The 22,118-nt window shown below is 38.1% G+C and overlaps 2 protein-coding genes across 2 annotated transcripts in view; one reads left to right on the top strand and one right to left on the bottom strand.

Moving 5' to 3' along the window:
- Positions 1-22,118, top strand: part of CENPP (centromere protein P) — a 115,054-nt gene that overhangs the window by 29,633 nt on the left and 63,303 nt on the right. The gene's annotated exons all lie outside the window — the stretch shown is intronic.
- On the bottom strand, positions 5,786-10,171 carry OMD (osteomodulin). The gene is made up of 3 exons (XM_071439224.1): positions 9,833-10,171; positions 6,647-7,599; positions 5,786-6,105 (listed from the first exon to the last, which is right to left on the bottom strand). Exons 1-3 carry the CDS (start codon positions 10,087-10,089, stop codon positions 5,786-5,788), a joined length of 1,530 nt encoding a protein of 509 aa, XP_071295325.1. The 5' UTR covers positions 10,090-10,171.

The following is a 22,118-nucleotide window of genomic DNA, read 5'->3' as shown; positions in this document are numbered from 1 at the left end:
AAAGGCAGTTATTGCAGCAGCCTGATAACATGTACATAATCTGCAAACAGTGAGAGATTGGCTGTTAAAAGGGGTAAAAGCATTAAGTGATGTAAGAACTGAACTCGATGCTTCTATTTTTATTTTCTCCTTTTGTAACCTAAATGAAATAACTTTTTAGACTGGTTCTCTACACAGTTTTATTTTCTAAAACACAAGCCTTTTCTTTTGATATTTATGTGGGATTAATTCTAGTTTCTAAAACTACTTTTATCTCTTTGCTGCTGCATAAATGTATGATATGAAACTTCTCAGACTCCTTCATTCCCTTCTGCTTTTTGTTAAGGTCCTGATAGAGAGTGTAAAAATAGTTTTTAAGCTAGTTTAATGCCAATAATGGTGATGGAGTTGTACTTATTTGGGGAACTAAAAGTATTCCAGAGGGAGGAGGGAGCAATCTCCTGGTTTCTTTGCTGGTTTGAGAACTGAAGGTGGTGCTATAGAAGAGTTGTGTAAAGCAAAGGCAATTCCAACTCAGCACCCTTGAGGGATGGAGGAGGGTTCAGAGGTAGTGTTAAATGTGAAATAAATGTCATCATGTCCTAGACAGAAAACAGAACATTCTTCAAGATTCAGAATCACTAAAGAAGTACCTGAAATGAAATAGTTATGCATAAACACCTCCAGATTTTTATGAAAAGTTACAACTATTTCCAGTGAATTAAATCAGTTTAGGTCACTGTTAGGGCCACCAGCTGCAAAATGAAGACAGCTGAAAAATGACCTAGTGATTGTATGAACATCCTTGCATATGTTTCTGATTTATAATCAGAATTTTTTAAGGCTGAAGACATTACCTTTATTTCTTGCATTTCTGGAAAAGAAAAAACTTTTATCAGTTACTGTGTTATAAATGAATAAAGCACATTGCAAAAATCATGTATAACATTAAACAGAAATCAAACTGCGGTTAACAAATAGAAATGATAAGCAGAGTAACAGTGCTGTCTATTTACCCAGACCTCTCTGTTGAACACATGTTCTCCTGAGCTTTGCTATGTGACATCAGTTACATCCTGAAACAAAAGCCAACCTACTGCAATTTATTACAATTTCTTAGAATTCCTTCCAGAATTGGCATTACTTCCTTATGACAATACCATCATTTGTTGAGAGCTGTTACTATGTCCACAGGGACATTTGAGTCAGGGCTCCAAGAATCATTGGCCTTATCCATATTTTCCTTCAGTGTTCCAGGCATCTGTTCCTTGTGTTGTTCATAGCATCTGCTTTACTGTGTTCATGGCTCATCCTCACATTTATCTCTTGTCCTTGTGTTGTACTTGTAGAATATGGGCATTTTTTCCTCTGTAGATGATGAATTAATGCAATTAATTACAAGGTTGTGTTTCTATTTATTTTCCTTTTAAAATAATTAGATTGTTAGAAATATCAATTTTGGGCAAAACAGTTAAAACATTTAAAATGTTTGTATTTGTGGAATTCCATAAGTTGCAATAGTGTATACACAAATTGGCTTATAGCTGAATAGTTCATACTCTTGCAGCAGTACTGGAAAATGATAGTGAAATCTCTTCAATGTGTATTTGGTTTTTTTGTTAATTTTCAGGTAGGAAATGCCTATGCTTATAGCTCACAATGATAAGGTTGGGCAACAAAGAAGGAAATGGATTTGTATTGTAAAAGTGGAATGTGAATATGTTAAACTAAGGCAGAAAACGTGAACTGTAAAACATCTGTTTTCTCTAAAGGAGCTTCTGTCCTCAGCCACATAACTTTTGTGACCAGAGTACTGAAGCAAAGTGTAAAAAATATTTATCAGGAAAAAGCAAAATATATTCCCACTTTTTTGGGCTAAAGAAAGGAATATAAATAGTTAGATTAAACTACTTTTATTTCTCTTTCTTGTGATTTTTATAATAACTTGTGGTGGTTGGCACTTTACCTGAATTGTTCATGGCAATGCAGAGTTAAAACTCAGATCAAGCTTTGTTTCTGTATTTTCTGACTGTGCTGTAAACAAACTCATTAAGCTATTTCATTGTTAGGTTTTGCTGTTACTGATGAAATAAATAGCATGTTTAGCTCTTAGTTTATGAACCTATTTCCTGCTTTAAAAACACTGTATAGTTTGTCAGTAAGTAGCAGAGCAAACATGAAGCAAGTCTGTTTTACACTGTCTGAAGGCAGTGGTAGTGAGGAGCAGAACCAGCACATTACCATGGTTCAGGGTAGTGACAACACAGAACTGGTGTGGAATTGGTAATAAAGGTTAGTGTACAATATCCTGTGTGCAGCAGTGCCCATGAACAGAGGCTTTGGGAAGAGGAGAATAGAACAATGATGCATGATCCTTGTCTCTGCCCTGTCTTCAAATGTTCTTTCATTCTCCAGCTATTTTCAGCTCAGCACTTTTGTCCCTACTGTGTTTCCTTTAATGGATCTCCTCCAAGGAACCCAATTACTGTCTGTGTCTTTTCTCAACACCACGTCTGAAACTGCTGCACCCACTGTGCCCTCGGGTACATGGGACACGTGAGCTTCATTTGGTGGCTCCTTCCCTTGCACTGGAGCAGATCCCAGACCCTTGCTGTCAGTCCAACCCATAATTTTGTGGCTATCTTCTGTACCCCCTCAGCCATCTCTTTGCTGAGCCCTAGTGCATTCCATGTTGTTGATATAGAAGCCAATCCTTACCTTGGGTGACCTTGCTCTAATCCTTTTCCAATCATGCCCTGTGTAATTACACCAGCTACCTGAGGCTTGGGAAATCAATAGTGCATTTAGTGTCTGGGTGAGCCACAGATTTATGGCAGTGTCTTGGTGTTTCCTGTTTTCCATTTGTCTCTGGTTACTCTCTACATGTGAGTTTCCTTTTTGTGACTCCTGGATGCTGAGCCAGTTTTCACTGCACACCTATTGCTACTGGAGCACTTCTGAGTCCTGCTCCCTGAGTGGTGTTGGTGAGGTCACCCTTCATTAGTTTTAATGTGGAACTAAGATCATCATTTCCATGCACATCACTTCTCATTTAACTGTGATGAGCTCCCCTGGCTCTTTTAGCATCCTGACGACTTTTGCAGCCGTTCTCCAGCAACACTTAGCGCTCATTGTTGGCATCTCACTTCTCAGCCTGGTTTGTCTATCTCTTGCTAGCATTTTAAATGGAATAAATTCCAGCACAGGCCCTCTGCAAAGTTCCCACCAGTGGGATTCCCTCCACAGCAAGAACTGACCATTTATTCTTAGGCTGTTTCTTATACTTTATCTGATCTTTGTTCGTGATGTTGCCTTTTAATCTGCAGCAATTTAATTTCCTTAAAAACCTTTAGGAATTTTTGTAGGCTGTTTGGACCAGGATCCCCCTTTTCCAAATCCTTCATGATTCCCTCAGAGAACTCCAAGATATTTGGAAGGCAAAAACATCATGACTTTTACAGACAGCATCCCCTGTGTTCCCAGAGCAAATTTCACTCAGCTAGATATCCATTAATCCAGTACTTTATTATAATTCTCATTTCTCTAAGGCCACCAAGTCTGTAGTTCTCTGTCCACTGTAAAAGCCTTTCTGGAATAAGTGTCCTATGTGTAACAGATTATATAATAGTATTAATTGAAAGAAAAGTGAGTTATAATAGTTCTGCTTGTAATACAAATTTCATGTTCTACCTGAATGAGTCAAGTGTAATAAGACAGCTCTGAAGTTTTAATAATTTCCAGTCTGACTTTGAGAAATGTATATAATGTCAATATTTTGACTTCTACTTTAAGACTAAAGCCAAGCCTTGTTTCATAAATGTCTTTAAAAAGCAAAAAGTTTGTGATAGAAGATGTAATATTCACTATAGCAGGATAGTGTTCTTTCATTTTTAAAGCTGAGCAAGCCTTTCAAAAAAGCCTCTTATTTTAGATTTACGTTTTGTGCACCATTCACTTAAAATCTGAAATAGTTGAAAGGTTAATATACTACATTTTTTGTATGTATGTATTAATGAAGCAATAAAGTTAGAGATATATCTAAATTCTTGTATATAGTGTACATAAATGATATTGAGTACTTAAGGAATGAATACATGTATATGTTCCTTTTTCAGAAACCCAGAGGTGTTTGAGGGTGATAAACATTAATAATTATTTTTTTAAAAAAAAGCAGACATTCTGTAGTGCTGTGAATTTGTGAGGTGACCATAAAATAGTTTGCTATGAATACTGGATCTGCTCAGAATGCAGATAAGAAAAAGGGGAAGGAGAGAGGAGCAGATTTCTCAAGTTAGTTGGCTGAAGAGCCACAAATTAATAACAATAGAATAAATTTTGTACCCACAAATTCTTACAACCAGCTGTCCTTAAAGTCTATATATATTCTTAAAGCTTATATTCATAGCTTTACAATAAGTCTTTCTCTTAAAAAGAAGTAATTAAGTATTTTCATTTTTTTAATATTTCAGTTGATACATCAGAAACCATAAATATGAATATGGGCCTAAAAAAAACCCTGAAATTCTAAGAGAAAAAATGAAAACTGCCTAGCTTCTCAAATTCTAATAGAAATCTGATTACATTGTGCATTGAGTGTAGGACAACTAAATAAAATTATCAAAGTTGGTAGTACAATGTATGGATCTATCACTTGCAAAAATTTCATTTTGAAAATAGGGATTTTTTTTTCCTCACAGCTAGCAAAGCTCTATCAGGGAAAAAATGCTGAAAAATAAAGTGATAAAAAAAGGCAATAAAATGCTCTATAGTGTTATCTTTCCCTGTAGTTATCTGGATCTGTTTCTATGCATAAGATATAACAAAAATTTGCATAGCTCAAAGTTTTCTTCAGATTACTTAAAGCAATGTTGATTGTAATTTGAAGCAGAATGCAGCTAATTGGTATTAGCTGTGCAGAGGGATAGATTAATAGTGAAATTAATAGTTAAAAAAACCTGCAATGCTTTTCTTTGTAACTGTCCTACTTGATGAATAATTCTAAATGCAAAGATTACATTATATTTCTATGTGTCTTCTAAAATAACATGGGCTGAAGCATAGGGAAAATCTAAATGCTAATGGTTCAGTTGTGTTAAAGCACATGCTTTTCCCTAGATCCCAGCAGCTTGGTGAAAGATTATTTATTGCCTGTGTTAGTAATAAGCTGAAATCTCCTTTGAAAGACTGTGGTAGTTAAAGGACATCCAAAGAAGTGAGTGTTGGAATACAGCTTGGCAAGACACTTGGAACATAATATGGGGAAGGTTTGAAGCTCCATATTTGTGATGTCCTCATCCAGTTGGAAATTGAAAGAAGAAATATCTGTATTTCTGGGAGATGTGGAGGAACCTTGTGGAAGTATTTTGTAATCTCTTGTCCTTCTCTCTAGTGCATCTCTTTGCTACTGCTGTCAGCAGTAGGATGTAGAGCTGGATGGATTTTTGGCCTTAATCACTTGTTCCTATTGAATTATGACACTGATTTATATTTTAGTCATTTTGCAATTGGATCACTTTAGAACAGAATTTCAAGTCAAATTTCTTTCACTTTGGCTGCTCACCCAAAGGTGAGCCCATCATCAACCCAGGTTATGTGTCAGACCTTTATCTAATGCACAGGTGAGTGCTCTTTGTTCCTAGTATTGTTTTTTACTACACCAATAATAGGGCATTTACCTACTTTAAACTCCTATCTCTGCTTTATCGATTCATCTTGAATATCCCAAACTGCCCACTTGTCCTAGGATAGATCTGAATAACCCAGACTAATGAGAAGTTTCTATATATACTTATTAACAGTGATTGCTTCAGTGATAGTAAGGATGAAAATAGCTGTCCTCTGCTTCATGATCTTCTTCAGTTCCTTGATTGAGCGTTTCATGATTGTCTTCTGCTTCCTGGAATTCCTCTGGTGTCAGAAACCGCCGGAACACCGGTGTTCTGAGCTGGCTTGGCCTGCTGACAGTGACATTTTGCTCTCCATAATAAATGGTTCTGATGAGGGGGAAGCAGAAGAAGGCGTAGGTGCTGATGGGGCTTGTGAGCTTGTTCTGGTCCACCCGTATGTAGGTTAACTGCTTGATGTTCAGTGGGTCCAGAGTGGGGCACATCACAGTAACGTTGATGTCTGTAAGAGAGTGAAAAATATGAATTCAAATGCAGAAAGTGGTCATGTTTTAGACCTATTGCAAAAGTGAATCTTATGTTTTGAAATTTAAAATGGAAAATGTTTTTGTGGGGCACAGTAATATAACCCTTCTCTATGGTTTAAATCAGTTTTGTAACTGACAATGGTACCAGTTTGGGGGCTTGCAAAATATAAGGTTGTGAGGTAAGGGATTTGTAATTACTGCTTTATGAGAATGAAATATTTTCATAATTCCTTTTTTCTGTATGTTTTTATCAGTTGCTGAAGCAGAAGCAATTTTCAAAAAAAAAAATAGTTGTTACATGAAAAACTGGTATTAACTTTTACAAAGAACTGTTAATTAGAGGAAAGCTTCAAAAATTAAATCCTCTCTAATTTCAAATTGGTCTCAAATGACTGAGGATGTGTTTATATTGCATCCCAAAGAATATAGGATGATATTCTCCCCACCCTCCTCCCATGACCAATGCCCAAATCCACTAAGTTTATTGCTTTTTACCAAGTTTAACCATCAACCTACTTTCAATTTCATTGTCTTCAATGTACAAATGCTGCAAACTTCTTGGAATATAGAACACTTGTTTCAATTTGTTATGTCCAAGATTAAGTTCTAGAAGGTTGGGTAGATTAAAGGTGTTGGGTGGAATATCCTGCAGGTTATTGTGGGACATTCTTAGAGCAATGATGTGGGGAAGTCTGTGGAAATAGTTTTCTGGAATATGAGAAATGGAGTTATTTTCAAGAGAAAGATGCCGAAGTGATGGTGGCAGGTCAGGAGGCATTGTCTGTAATTTGTTGTTGCATAAGTTGAGCTGCATTAAATTTTTCATGTTTGAGAAGGGTTTTTCTTTGAATACTGAGTCATCAAGTAAGTTATTGCAAAGGTCAAGCGTGGTCATGTTGAGCAATCCTTCCAATGCATTTGCAGGTAACCGGGAAATGTTATTGAAACCAAGGAGGAGTCTCTCTAGAGAGCTGGGCAGAGGGAATGGAAATTCTTCTAATTCATTATGTTGTAAATGAAGTTGCACTAGGTGTGAAAGTTTGGCAAAAACACCGTGGTCAATCATATGGAATTTGATATTGTTGTAGCTGAGGTTAATTTCCCTTATGAAGGTAACATTAGTGAATGGTCCTGCAGGCACAGCTTCAATGTTGTTGTTTTGCAGATAAAGTTGTTGGACATGACTGGGGATGTTTGGTATTGTTTTGAGTTTCCTGTGATCACAGTACATTGATAAGGGAAAAGCTGGTGGACAGAAGCATTCCTTGGCACACTCAACTGGGAAAGGAAAACGAGCTTCAACTTGAGCATCTGGGTTAAAATAATATGGAACTTGATGATCTGGCTCCCCACCATATTCATCCTCAAAATCATAGTCTTCATACTGACAAAAGACCAAAGCAGCCCAGAGCAAGTGGAGGATCAGTAGGTGGCTCAGAATCCCCATATTTAAATTGATATGTTGTGACCTGTTGATGAGAAGAAACATGAAATTTTAGATAGTTATAAAGCAAATAGCACAGCAGTTTTAAGTAGCTGCAGCATCTAATGAAGTAAGTAGAATAATGTCTTTTTTTGGCAACACTGTCTGTGACATTACTAGGAAACCCAAGTTCTGATCTGTACCTTCCACATAAAAAATTTCATGTCCTTGAAGTAAACAGAGGTTTTCTGGTCTGACTTCAGGCAAGTCTGAAGTCAGGTGTCCACCTGTGCTGTGCTTGGTACTGAAGGGTACCATAACAGGATTGTTTCTATAAAAAGAACATTGAAGCAGATTACTTGGAAATATTGTATGTTACGTAAAGTAGAAAGCTGTGGCTTTGCAAATTGTATGTTCTGTGGCATTTTGTGTTGTTTTTCTATTTTCCACAAAACATGACTGACTTAGTACTGTGTGTAATTTTTCTGTTCCATCATTTATTTAAAGCCAGTGCAATTCAACCATTGTGCACTGCACATGCTATAAATCTTTAGTGGTATAAAACTTTAGTGTTAAGTTTTCTTTGTAGTCTTCTTCTGCTTCTGTAATCATATGTTCTTTATAGATGTGAACTAATTTACTTCCCAAAATGCCCTTCTGAGGTGAAATCCTGATGTTGTGAAAGGCAAATAATTTTGCAGGTCAAATTTCTGATGCTCAAAGCCAATCTAACCTTTTAGAGTGCTTTGTGCAGTCAAAGGAGCCATGTTATTTGGCAGAATGAGAGCTGTGAATCATGTCAAGCTGCTCAATTTAAGCAGCAGTGAGTCAAAATGTTACATTGCAAGTCAAACCACAGAAGTCATGGAAAAATTTAAGAGACTTTGCTCAGTATACCCTGAAGCAGAGAGAGAAAAGCAGTTATTCTCCTTTTTGTTTTCCATATATGTTTTGTACCCAAGGGACTCTGTCAATATTTGTTTACTGAACACTCTCAGTAACAAAGGAGAGGAGACAAGTAGTCATTTCTGGTGGTTACCTAATGGGTGATGTATTCTATCAACTGAATAGCACAGAGAGAAGCCTAAGAAGAGCAGTAGTAACAAACAATTGGAATTTGCTGCATCCTTGCAATTGTGCTGTGTACCAGTGGCTGGGTGCCACCATGGGGCATTGCCCAACCTGCACATCTAACTTTGCATTTCAGTGCAGTCCAGTTTCATAACTGATCAAAACCTCAAACCAGGTTTGACTGGAGTCAGGAACTGCTCTCCAGGTACGTCCTTTGCAAAGTCAGGGACTCCATATCCCTGCAGCAGTGTGGGATGTCCCAGCTAATTAAGCAATTAGCAGAGACACAGAGCAGCCTTGCACCACAGTGCTGCATAAATGCACTGCCTTGGGATGAGAAGGAGTTCTGTGCTTCAGGAGGAATTTGCTGGGTGTCACATTTCAGGCAGTGTAGATCAAAACATCTTCTAATCAGTCCAGTTGGTGTCTATCTAAAATCTGTTTCTAACTCCCACAGCTGCCTTCTGGTTTTGTGGAACAGATCCCAGTCTGTCCCCCTTGCCTATTTCATCTTCTTTTCTTCCTTTTGAGTCCTCCCTCTTCAGTTGCAGTCTAGAACTTGAGCTTCACCTTCTGGTTCTATTCTCTCATGTCACAAAACTTCCAATTAATAATTTTTATTCTTGGTGCCACAGTTGTCCTTGGAAACCAGGAGGGAAAACTCAGGTAAGTCTTCTCACTTTGAGGAATAAGGCCATTGTGGGATTGATCTACTTGCCATGTGGACAATGTGAAAAGAGCTCCCATTGTGTCAGATGAAATGACAAATAAGAAGTAATATGTACCAAGGTCTCCCACAGGTTAAATGGAGAGGGTGGAGCTGCTTTAGGGAGACATTTTGATACTTTGGCTGTACCTGAGTATCTTACTGGCAGAACAGTAACTGTCCTGCCAGGCTTGCAGGTGGTGTCTCAGAGCATGAGACACTGACACCTCTTCATGAAATATTTCTAAGAATTTACCTAGCTTTAAAACACTCAGGTGAAACTTGATAACAGGAAATGCAGGTCAGATGCACACAATATGATAAAACATAATTACAAAGTTGAAAAACAATAGAAAATCTTAGAAACTTGATTCTTTACCATCTGTAATCAAGTCAGAGCTCAGTAATTGTATTTTCAAGCAGAAAGCTAAATATTATAAAGCATGCATGAATCACTCTTCACTGAAAAATAACACAATCAGTTCATTTTATTCCTGCTTACCAAGAAAACTTACTCTTTGGATGTCTGAGAAGTTCAAGTTGTAGAGGGCAGCAAGTTCTAGTGCTGGTGAAATCATCTAAGACATAGCCTACCCCAGCTGGAAGAACAAAAGGTCTGTCTAAGCCATATTTTGTGGGAAGGAGCCTTGTGGGAAGGCAACACAAAATAACAGCCTTGTGGCCCCTCTTCTGATTTGCCAGTAAAATTAAAAAAACTGCTTTGTGCCACATCATCACTTGCTGTAGATGCTGTGTCATAAGGCTGTGAAGCAATTTCTCCTTTTGTTCAAATCCCTTCAATATAATTGGCAGGATTCTTTTAGTTACTAACTCCCGTTAAAAAAAAAAAAAAGAGAATAAGGCTTCAAAAATGGTTACAGAGGTTATTAGTTCATTGTGCGGGTTCAGCTGCAGTGATTCAGTTCTGTGAAGGGTTTGTCCTCTGAGGATGAAGTTAAGAAACAGTAAAAAAATTAACCTTACCAAAATCAAGGGGAAGCATGTGCTGTAAATAAGCTCTTAGAAATCTTCCTTATTTTGCCCCTACAATGTCTATATCCTGTCTGCTTCCTGCAAAGCATTTGTTCTATACAGTGCTGGTGGTGTGGTGGTGTTCAAGTTGGACATTCACAGTAACTTTCCAACATCTTTTTTGCTAAGTTGCATAGAGAGAGCATAAATCTTGTGCAAAGGGTAATTAGGACATGAAACATAAACCATTTTACTCAAGACAAATATTTATCTTAGGTTTTAGGAGGAATTAAAGAAAGAAGGTACAGTTATCTGCCTTTGCTGCTGTATGATACTTAAATACCTGAGATATATGAAAAAAAATGGAGGAAATGGAAATTTTTTGTGTGTGTGAAATGGTTTAAGTGTATGATTTATCCAAAGCATTTAATTATGCTTTTGGCTTAGTAAAAGAATTACTTTATTTCAAAAGCTGTTCACAAGGAAGAATCTGGTTCTTAAAAATTCTTCTTAGAAGTGCCTTAGAAGTATCATAACTTTTTTAAAAATGCAGCGGTAAGTTTACATTTTTTGTCTTTGAGCTTCATGGAGCTGATGATTTGCTCAGCCTTTTCAAGTTTCTTCTCTAACATTGAGGACAAGAATACATATAAGAAGATAATTCATATGTAATTCTAACATGCAGAAAGGCACCAGATGTCATGACCAAAATGATATTGTAGGAGTTGGCAAAACTGGAAATAAGCTAAAGCAGTCATGGTAGGGAATGCAAAATGCAAGGGAGAGGTTGAAAGAGAGAAATTAAAACTCCATAGTCCTTGAGTAATGGTGCCACAAATGGTTGAATAGCTCCATTGTACCAGTAATTTTTTTATTTTAATAATTAATAGAATACATACACAGTGAGAGATGAAAAAAGCCCCACCAAGTTTTTTATGACCAGTTAGTAAAATGTAACAGGCTTCTAAAAAGTTTGGGGTTTTTCAAGCACAAGACAAAGAACAGGGCACATATTTTTGGAAGCTTTGCTCTAGTAACAGTTATAAGCAAAACATACATAAAACTATTTGATCCAAAGATAAAAATTAGAGTTCTAATTTCATACCTGATATTTTTGTATTGTTTTCTACTACTGATTGTGTCCCAAAGTCTCTTAAGCTCTTAGGAGATCTAAAATCTGTGGTGAATTTAAAAATCCATGGTGGCAGGACAGAAGAGTCTGTCCTTTGAAAAATTGTGGTAAAGCTCTTGATTTGAAGCACATTGAGCTTCAGAGGCTGATGCAGCTCTAGCCATGGAATATATTAAGATTCTGTTCCTGTTTTGTGGCAAGAGCTGTTTTGGAGACAAACAAGTCTATACTTTGTGATCTTGGTCAAATGGTGTGGTTTGATCTTCATTTTCATTTGTGGTGTGGCAGGAATTTCCTTACAAGGCAGATAATGAGGGCATTAAATTTAGCATCCTTCATGTAAGAGTTCTTGTTTCAATGGCTGTAAAAATTTATTGAATTTTCAGCATGTTTTGTTTTTTAGTTTTAAGAATTGGAAGGAATTCTTTTCAATGTTGATTTGTAATTTTTTTTCATCATTTTATTTATGCAGTTGTGGTGCAAAGTGGGATGTATGGCAAGCTAGAAGTCTGAGTCGGCTTCAAGCTGATTTATTTTCTTTAGCTAAACTTGGATGGATCCTTTTCATCAATTAAAATCTTTGCAATTTCACCATCTCCATTAACTGCATTCAACTTATTAACTTGTCAGCTTTTCCAGTTTTATTTCTGAGCTGAAGCTACAAGAAAGGCTATTCTATTATTTTATTAATTTAAGGGGTTTTAGGTAGTTGAATATGGTCTACTGAACACATTTAAAATTTCCAAATTCTAGTCGAAATGTTCTTGGGATAAAGTAGAAAAGATCACCAGTGGTCTTGAGATGCATGGCCCTGATAATAAGAAGGTATAAATTACTTTCAATTATTGGGCCTTTTTCTTATATTGACTGTCTGACTGTAAAAAAATTCTTAGGTTTCTTTGTGTTTGGTGGGTTTTCCTTGGTAAGTTCTTTTTTCCTTTCCCTCCAAAATTTATAATGGTCCTTATAAAGTACAAAAGAAAAAAAAAAAGTGCATTTTGTTTATAGAGGGTTTAGGGAACTCAAAAGAAGCCAAGCTAGGGAAGTTAGACCTGAGGACTGTGTTGGAAACATGATCTTAATAGAATTGCAAAAGTCTGGCCCTGCTATCAGATGTCTGAAAAGGCCTCAAGCTCAAAATTTAACAATCCTCAGTTGACAACTTGGAAGGGATTCTGTGGTTTAGATAAGAATTGGTGATGTTTGTTCCTGTGAGTGAGGGCACAGTAAAGAAGGGAGTGCACAGTCAGATATAAGAAGGAACTGGGAAGGCTCTAATTTGGTGTCTTGCAAAGCCTGTGGGTAGCAAACAGCTGGAGCCAATGTCACTGAGACTGGGCTGCATTTCAGAGCCCCACTGTGGACACAGAAGCTCTTGGCATCCCAATTGTCAGGCCTTGACTGGCAGCCCAGCACTGCTGGCAGCAGCCACCTGCAGCCTCTGGCAATCCCAGAGGTGTTTCTTACCTGTGCTTGCCTTTGGCAGAGCTGACTGAACTCTGGGGCTGTAGTGGCTGCTGGATTTGTTTACCCTGTGCCAGAACTCCTCAGAAAAGTCACTGACTGCAGTGTAGAGCTCAGCAAATGGAGATGCTGAAGGTGCTGTTCTTGCAGAGCCTCCAGCCCAGCCCGAGCCCTCCCAGGTTTGGTGCTGTTCTGCTCTTGATGGAATGGAAATTCCAGGAGAGTGTCCCTGTGGGAACGTGTGTTTTTAAAGGTTATGGAAAAGGGGCCATCAAATCATATCAACAGAGCTGAGACAAGGCCTAATCTGTTTAAAAAAGCAAAGGAGGACAGAGCTGTGCCCTGTGTGGTGCTTTCTGTTGCCTCTGACCCGAACCTTGTTGTGTGGTCCCTACTTATTTCCCATTTAGTAGGTGGTATTATGAGATCCAAACTCTGGCAATCCACATCTTGTGCAGCCTGTTTTCAATGCTTTGCTTTGTTTTCCTAAGAGCTCCTGGGAAGAACATGTTGAGCAACTTAAAACAGTCGAGCTTATTGACCTTGTAGCATGGGAATTAATTATAATCTCATAGGAAATTATTGAGTAACTTCTACTAACGAACAGTGATACACTGAATTTTAGGGCTGAATTCACTAGAAGCAATACATTAGGAAGCTCTGATCTCATTAGAGATTGGTTACACCTGTGCATGAACATGTGCAAGGAACAATTGGTACTGCAGAAGCAAAGTGTCAAATTTCCTGGCCTGTTCAAATTTATGATATGTGAGGCTTTTTGTATGACAATATCAATTTATGGTAGTGGATAGATGACTTTGAAGGACTGACAGAAGAGGAGAAATGTAGCATTTTTCTGAATATATTGCTGTGTTAGAAATGTTAGAAGGATTTAATAGTGCATTGGGAGAGTTTATGGTTTTTGGAAATAGATGGATTTTACTTTCTACAGAAGAGGCATCTAAATAGGGTTGTAGTGTACTCATCATGTTTCTACTGACACAGTAACAAGCAGTCATAAACAATTTACACTGGAATAATAAAACATGTTGAAAATTGATGTAAGCAATATTATCTGTAGCAAATAGTGTCTGCTTACTCTAAAATACCCTGAACTTTATGAAATTATAAATCTCTGCTGAGGAGAGTCACTGTTGTCAGCTGACACTTGTTTTTAGAAATTGAGTAGCTTGTTTAATAAATATGCTTTCTGTTATCCTCTGTATTTTTATACAGCCTGCTTTGGTTGTTCCAAGATGACTTTGGGCTGTGTTTTCCTCCCATGTGGAGTTCTGGGAATAGTTGTCTGGTTTTGCAACCACTGTTTACTGGTGCAGGTATATTCATTTTCTTGAGGCAGTATTAGCAGTTGGACCTCAAACTTTAACAGAGTCTTTAGTTTGCCTGATTTGTGTCTTATATAAAATGATACCAATGATCACAGTATATGACAGGTGTCTTGCACTCACTAATAAATATTGTAAATAAAAGAACAGCATGTTCTGCAAGGGAAGAAAGTGAGGAAGGTAATGGAGCTGAGTGTCTATTCCAAAGCAGGCACTTTTTATTTATTTTGAGCAGAACTGGTGACTTAGTGCCCTAAACTGGTAGATGTCTACAAGAGATCATGTGAATTCTACCATAATAATTTATATTAATACCTTATTCATTAACTTGTTTCATTCATTTATGGCTAAGGACTTCCTGCAATTTTGGTTAAAGAGTTAGAAAATATGCTTGCAACTTCAGATTGTTCTCAGGTTTGTATCCAATCTGAAAATCATGTTTATAAGGTTTTTTTAGGCACTTCCAGGCAAGGATAAAGGGTAGTTGTCTAAGTTATTTGCCAAAGCATTCCTGAATGATCATGAGTAGGAAAATGTTTTGCATTAGCAGAAATTTTCCCCTTGTACGTGATGGAAAGTGCTTCCTATTTACTCTTTGGAGTGTGTTGAAGAGAGATGGTCTTTGATTTTTCAATGACTACAGAATGTGATTCTTTTCTTAAATACCTATTGCTCCAGAAATATTCAAACAAACACAACTGTCCAGCCTGGTGGTGCAGAGGATTCTGCCAGGCAGCTGCTCAGCTCTGTCCTATAGTCTGGAAACTGAACATCTGCCTTAAAATGGTTCTTAATTTTTATTATCCCTTCTTTCTTAAAGAGAATAAATCCTCTCCTTTTAGCACAAAGCTTATGGTGCTGGCACCACATTGCCTTTATGGCCTGCAGTGCAGTCCTTATGCAGCCAGAATCTGTGACTTGGAAGCTTTCACTGAAACACCAGGTGTTATTACACATCATTCTGTACCCTGGCATATTGTCCTATAAGGAAAGATAAAATCTCTCTACCCTTGATTTCCTTTGGTTACTCTCCATTTTGATCTCCATTTTGTTTGGGCTTTCTTTAATATTAATGGTCCTTTGGAAGCAATGCTTGTGCTTCACACATAAAGTAAATATGTCTTTTGATGTATGGGAGTTAATCAAATCAAAAGGGTTTCTCTGTGGTTGGAATAATTTGTGAGTCACAGCTCCTCCTTGGCAGAGCTCTTGGGGGGTCTTATTTTGATCCAGTCACTCTGGCTGGAAGTTGTTTCTTCTATTACCTGTTGTGGGATCCTTATTGTGAAGGCCTGAGCAAGGCTCACACTTAAACCAGCACTCAGAGAATCACAGAATGATGAAAGCTCATCCAGTTCCAGCCCCTGCCATGGGCAGGGTCCATCCACTGTCCCAGGCTGCTTCAAGCCTTGTCCAGCCTGGCCTTGGCTACTGCCAGGGATGGGGCAGCCACAGCTGCTCTTTCCATTTCATTAAGGAGGAAAAGTTGATCTGGACATTACAGACTTTCCATAGTAATTTGGCAAGCGTGTCCTTGTTCTGTCTTGCTTCCAGCACCTTCTCTTGCCTTGTCCTATTGCTTTTTGAACAGTGGAGTAAATGCCTAAAGCTGTTTGTAGCCAAAATATAAGCATCCATAATGTTTTTGTTCTAAAAAAATCAATTATTAAAAAATATTAACTGGGTCATGGTAAGGGAATGGCATGAAATCAGTGCTTTGAGTGATTAAACTTTACCAGAACTGAGCTGATAGTAGTAGCTCCCTTTAAAAATGTCACTTTTAATGCAAGTCAGCTGTCCAGATCTCCCTTCACATCTTTGCCAAACACTTGGCTTCATGCTGAAACTTCTAAATGAGTCTGTGTGTTGTGAAAGCAGCCCCAGAATGGGGACTGGGGTAGTTGTTTTGAACTGCTGCTGACTGAGCTAGATACTGGGTTTAGCCATGGTGAGGTGTTTGAGGGGAGAGGTGCCTTTTAGAAAGACACAGCAGTGCCTTTACAAAGCAGCTGCACATCTGACAGATGTGTTTTCCATGCTCACATTTTCTCCTCTTCTCAGGTTCCTGTGCATTCTGATTTTGGGAGGGAACTATTCAAGTGGGAAGCATACATTACCCTTTCTGTCCCAAGCACAAGGCACTAGAAGCAGTATGAATCCATAAAACACAGGGTTGCTAAGGCAAAGCATTCCTGAAACAGGAGTAATGAAATATTGCCTTACACATGTGTGCTCCAATGGAACGCTCTCAAGGAAAACAGCACCAAGAGTTGTAGTTAGTTTATGGTAAGAAACATTTTATATTTTTAAAATCCTCACTTTGTTTGTGACTTGAGCATAAATAATGATAAGGGGCTTTTATAAAGGGTGACTACTTTTTTTTTCCATCTATTAGAGGGAAGCAATAAGAAGGATATTGAAGATTGGGTTTAGATCAGGCTTAGTTTCTACTTTTCTGAAATATAAGATTGTGGGTTTATAAATGCTAATTGTTAACTGTGGTCCTGACAGGGGAAACAAGGGATTCTCTTGGCATCCTGGTTAAGAAAGTGGTTTTGGGGTCTGGTGTGATAATGGTGGGGTGAGGTTTGAAGTGTTTTCTTCCGTATGGCATCACAACAGATTTTATCTTCATATCAGACATCTCAAATTTACAGGCCACTGTACAGAAGCATAGTTTGTCAGAGAGATCATGAACTGCCCAGGTTAGGTAGGTAAATAGCTCCTAAAAGTACCCTGATTCTGTCATCTCAAAATTCATCCTATTACATGATGCTCCTGCTGGTTCCTATTAAAGGACAGCATTATGCAGCCAGGGACTATGGGGGTAAAATATTCTACTTTTCTACTGACATTTAGTTTTGCTGTTTTTCTGAAAGTTATCTGGCTTTCTTTTTCTATGTTAGTAATTTTTTTAATGGAGTTAAGTCAAAAGGCTTTTTCCTTGTAAAATCTAGTATCTGAGGAAATATAAGACACCAGTAATATTAATTTACAGGAGGGTGGCAACTAAACAGAAACTGAATGTATTAGCTTAAACTATAAGTGAAAAATATGCATTCCAAAAAACCAAGTAAGCTTTCCTGAAGTTATTAATTTCTATCATTATTTTAATCACTGAATTTTTTCTTAAGCAAGTAATAATTAAGCTGCATCACAGTATTGCTGCTGGAGAAATGAGTATAGACAATTGCTTTTATTATTCTTGCAGAATACTAGATGAATCTGTCACTTCCTGAATCTGGACATCTTCTTATGAGATTAATACAAAAGTGGTTTCTTCATGCTGGAAATTAGGCCCTTTTTACCAACTTGTGACTCCTTCATTCAGTTTGTTCCTTTTTTTGCCCTGGAGAATAGAAAGAGGATAAGATAGAACTGACAGAAGGATAAAAATGGTGACTGGATGTTCTTGGTGGCCTAAATAAGATATAAATTTTGGTAAAATACTATCTTTAAGAATGGTAGGCCAGGTTTTTGGGGTTTTTTTCCACAAATGAGTTAAAGTGTTCAGTGAAGAGTGTTTCTGGAAGAAAAATATTTTCATTGGTCTTTATGTTTAAACAGCTTTTGGAAATAAGACCAGCTGAAGAATTAAGAGGCAAGTCCATGCTTGTGTCTGTGACTTGCTCCCTCTCTGTCCCTCTGGAAATTTTCCATCCTCTGGCAGCCTGACAGCTCAAGATTTTTTCCATTCTTAGCAGAGACTGTAACACTGCAATAGTTCTTGCAAATGTAATTGTGAGGAGAAATTGTTGATTTCAGTCTTTCTGCCTGATTCTGATAGAAACCTTTGTGCAGGTGATGGGATGAACCAGGTGTGTGAATCACTTCTCCAGGGGCTCTTTGTTTATCTGGTTACTCTGGTGCATCCAGGCTTGTTCAATTCCCTGCTGCTGCACAGGGACTATGGGGCAAGGCTTGGCTGCCTGTGGAAATGTGTGAGATTCTCATCAAAACTGAGTCCCCAGTGCTGCTGTGCCAGAAATCTCATCATTGTCACATTCCCCTGGACTGGGATTTGGGACAGGAAAATGTTCATGCATAGGAGCACCTGGCTGTGTGGGGTTCCCAGTGCATCCACAGCAGCACAGTGGTTAAATGCAGAGCCTGACTGTTCACTTGGGTAGGAATGCTCATATTTTATGTGAAAAACTGCAGCAAGGCTGTCTGCAGCAAGGCAGCATGTTCCATCAAGCCAATCTTTTACTGCCTCACGTGGGCTTTGAGAAACATCCCAACGCACTCCAGAATATTGATTAGTTTTGGAAATCTCTTCAATATCATGCAAGTCTGGTTTTGTTTATTTCATACAGAACTTGTCTTCCATCTCACATGATTCACTGAGTATGGAGGGTAAATCTTGCATTTATCTTAGCAGATAATTTAGACTGTGGTATGTGATACGTGGCATTTGGAATTCAAGTCAGATTTTCATTTACTCCAGAACTTTTCCATATGTTTCCTATTAGCAGCTTTGTTCTCAAATCTCTAGTTTCCCCAGAAAGGAGGGAAAAAATCCCAATACAAGCCCAAGAAGCAATGTTAAATTCTAAACATAGAGAATGAGGAAAAAAAAAGAGCCTTCAGAACACAATTTCATTATTTTTAGTTTAGTACTGCTTTTATTATCATGCTGCTGTTAAATTCTGATCAAAATGAAATGAAAATATTAATGTTTATTTTGTCTGTTGTGGCGTACCATAGTTTTTCTGGATAAATAGTGCAATATTTTAACTGGCAATGGAATGAATATGGAGTGAGTATCTTCAAGAGAAAACAGCAGTTTCTTTTTAGGACATGGGTAAATATTTTTTGGGATTCCATTAAATTATTCTAAAGTTGCTTAACAGTGAAGTCATATCTGCTTTTCTATGCTAAACCTGGTTTAGGTACCTGAGATATTTTGCTGCTTTAGCAAACAGATATGAAGGGTTAAAAATTGCACTTCTTAGTTTATATTTTTCAACTGCTCTGGTCTGTCATTTCACTCACTTTTTGGGAAATGCAGGTGCAGGAATTCCTAATGGGATACTCATGAAACATTCTGGAAATTTCCATTATGTTTAAAATAGCCAAACTTTCCCTTATTGATTTTTTTTTTAAAGAAAAGAACCTTTTATCTTTGTCACTTATTTCACTCAGTATCTTTTAATCCTTATTACCAGTTACAACCAATTTTGACACAGGATAGCAAGAAATATTTATGTGCTGGTTATTAATTTGTGGAAAATAGCAGCTGGGCAGAGGAAAGTGCTCCAGAGAGGTCCTTCAGCTGGGAAGGGACAGTTCCAAATCCTGCTTGGGAGCAGATGGAAGGCAGGAGAGGACAGAGTGTGAGTGACCCCTTGGCACAGGGCTGCCTCTGGCAGCACAGAGGTGCTGTGGTGTGAGGCAGGGACCTGAGCCTTGCAGCACTCAAATCCACAGGAATCCAGACAAATGGTAACTTAGTGACAGCAACACTGGGAATGAAGAGTTGTCTTTATCCCTTTGGAGCAGCCCAGGATACCGGGAGCGTGAAAAACGCCAATCACTTGTTTTTAAAAGTTTAAAAGTTTAATAGTAATAAAATGGTTATAAAAATAATAATACAATTAGAGCAATAATATTTTGGACAAATTGAATTAGGACAATATGAGACAATAGAGACAAAGAGGTACAGACAGTCCGGGTACCTTTTTCTGGGCATCAGGAGCCCGAAAAAGGACCCACATTAACAGAGGATTAACCCTTAAAAACAACAGCCTGTTGCATATTCGTACACTTCATACATGCTGCATAAATTCCATTCAAACACAGGATTCTATATGGTTTGTGTCAACTTCTTCCTTTCAATCCTAACAGTGCCCTCAAGGCAGGAAGAAGTTCATTTCTTCTGATAATGGAGCAATAAATTATTTTTCTCTGAAAGATTTGGGTGTCCTGGGGCTGCTATCTGGTGTGAGTGCCTCATTCCTTTCTTGAAAAGATCCCACTAACATAGTTCTTATTTTAACTACAAAAGTTAGCTTTTAACTACAAGACTACATTTATCATATTATTAAAATATTATTACTGCCCTACTAATCAATACATCAAAATACATATGGTAGATATCTGCATAGAGCCATGTAATATGCACTTCTCCCAGGGATCTATCCTTCCACAAGGACACATTGCTGGCTCATGTTCAGTTTGTCCACCAGGACCCACAGATCCTTTCCTGCAAATCTGCCCTCCAGGTCAGCCATCAGCCACCAGCACATGGGGTTGTCCCTCACCAGGGACAAGGTTTTGGGCTTCCCTAGGCTGAACTGCACGAGCTCCTGCTGGCCAGCAGGCTAAGCCCAGAGAGTCACGTATCAGTGACCTTGTGAGGTGATCTGCCCTGTCAGCAGGTGGATATGGGGCTGGGAGCAGAGCTGGAGCCAGCACTGAGCCCTGGGGGTGCTGGCACTGCCTGGCCTCAGGCTGGAATTCACCGGTGCCTCTCTGTGCTCGTGTCAGCCACCTCGCTGCCTGCTCATCCAGCCCAAACCTCACTGGGCTTTTAGGAATTTGCAGCTCTTTGTTCTTAACATCAGGCAGTGAGATCCAAAAGCTGTGCTCCTTCTCTGTCCATCTGTCCTCTTCTCCTTCCTGACACCTCTAGCCAGCTTGTCTAATGCACTGAATTCCTGCAGGTTTCATCCCAGGCAGAGTAGGAAGATTAATACTATTAATACTGGGAAAAGGAGGTAAAATAAACACTTCTTCACCTTCTTTAACTCAGTCTAGCAGCAGGAGAAAGCACCTAGATCCTATGAAAGAAAATGTGTTTTATTGAAGGTATGTTTTGATTTACATTGTGTGTATTTGCCACAGCTGATGGTGAAAGTTGAAATAATGATTTAGTAGCATCTTGTATTCTTTAAACTTCTTGTATCTTATTAAGTTTCCTTCTCTTTGTCTGCTAATGCTGAATATTCTTTGTATTGCTGTGTTTGAAGTGCTGCATTAAGTAGGTTGATATTGGGGAAAGAGGAGATATTGGGGATAAGACTTGGAAAAATGAGACAATGTAATCATCCCTTGGTAATTTAATGGTGTAGAGTGGGGTTTAGCAGCTCTCAAATAGTACTTTAGTACTCAAACAGGTCCTTCTGCTTAATCAGTGTTTGTGACGTTTCCTGGGCTCTTTCAGTGCTCTGACAGTCTTTGTCATTTATTCTTAGAATGACGTTTCCTTCTATTTGTAGCAGCAGGCTGCCACCCTCTGGTGAAATTTGTTAACTGTTGTGTAGGGACCTGGCAGATTTTCAGAACAGAGAAGCCCTTTAAAGTTTGAAAATATTAGATGGAATAAATATTAATTATTTTATTAGACAAATGTAGATACTTGTACAAGAAATAAGAAATGAGAAGGATTTATATCAAGTTTCTCTTTCTTCCTCTTTCCTTTTCCTATTAACATTTGTAGAGAATGTAAAGGTGGAGTTGATTTCTTGGCAGATTTTCTTCCCATCTGCCAATACTGAAATGCCTTGTTCTGTGGGAAGATCACTGAACACCAGTGTGGGATCATCAGTTAATTACTATTCTGTTAATTACATTTTTGTCCATGCTCAGAAACCATTGCTGTAACTGCATAAGGTACATTTTATATCACAATGTTTGTGTGCCACTGACACATCCACCTGTCTGTGTTAAAGCATGCCAAAGATGCAAGGTGTGGAAATTATTAATTATTATTACCACAAATGCCAGCTGAAGAATAATATCTGAACATAGTGGAGTGTTGTTGAGCATCCTATGAATTTGAGGTGATCTAGGAAATGACTGCTTTTCTCTAAAAATAAAATCTAAAGGAAATGGTTAAAATGAACCATTTGATAATTTCTGCTCTAATGCAA

This window comes from Agelaius tricolor, unplaced genomic scaffold, assembly GCF_023055355.1.
Source record: "Agelaius tricolor isolate 1412-34295 unplaced genomic scaffold, bAgeTri1.0.p SCAF_14, whole genome shotgun sequence".
In the NCBI taxonomy this organism is placed as follows: Eukaryota; Metazoa; Chordata; class Aves; order Passeriformes; family Icteridae; genus Agelaius; species Agelaius tricolor.
Note: the sequence above shows the minus strand (reverse complement) of the source record. Positions and strands in the feature narration are given on the sequence as shown.

What these genes read in the sequence shown, in the direction of transcription:
- OMD (XM_071439224.1), bottom strand. Translation starts at nt 10,089, where the DNA reads ATGACACAGCATCTACAGCAAGTGATGATGTGGCACAAAGCAGTTTTT. An exon ending in CCAAAGAGTAAGTTTTCTTG is followed by an intron (nt 7,600 to 9,832) that starts GTAAGCAGGAAT and finishes TCTCATCAACAG; the next exon opens with GTCACAACATATCAATTTAA. An exon ending in TGAAGACAATGAAATTGAAA is followed by an intron (nt 6,106 to 6,646) that starts GTAGGTTGATGG and finishes ACTCTCTTACAG; the next exon opens with ACATCAACGTTACTGTGATG.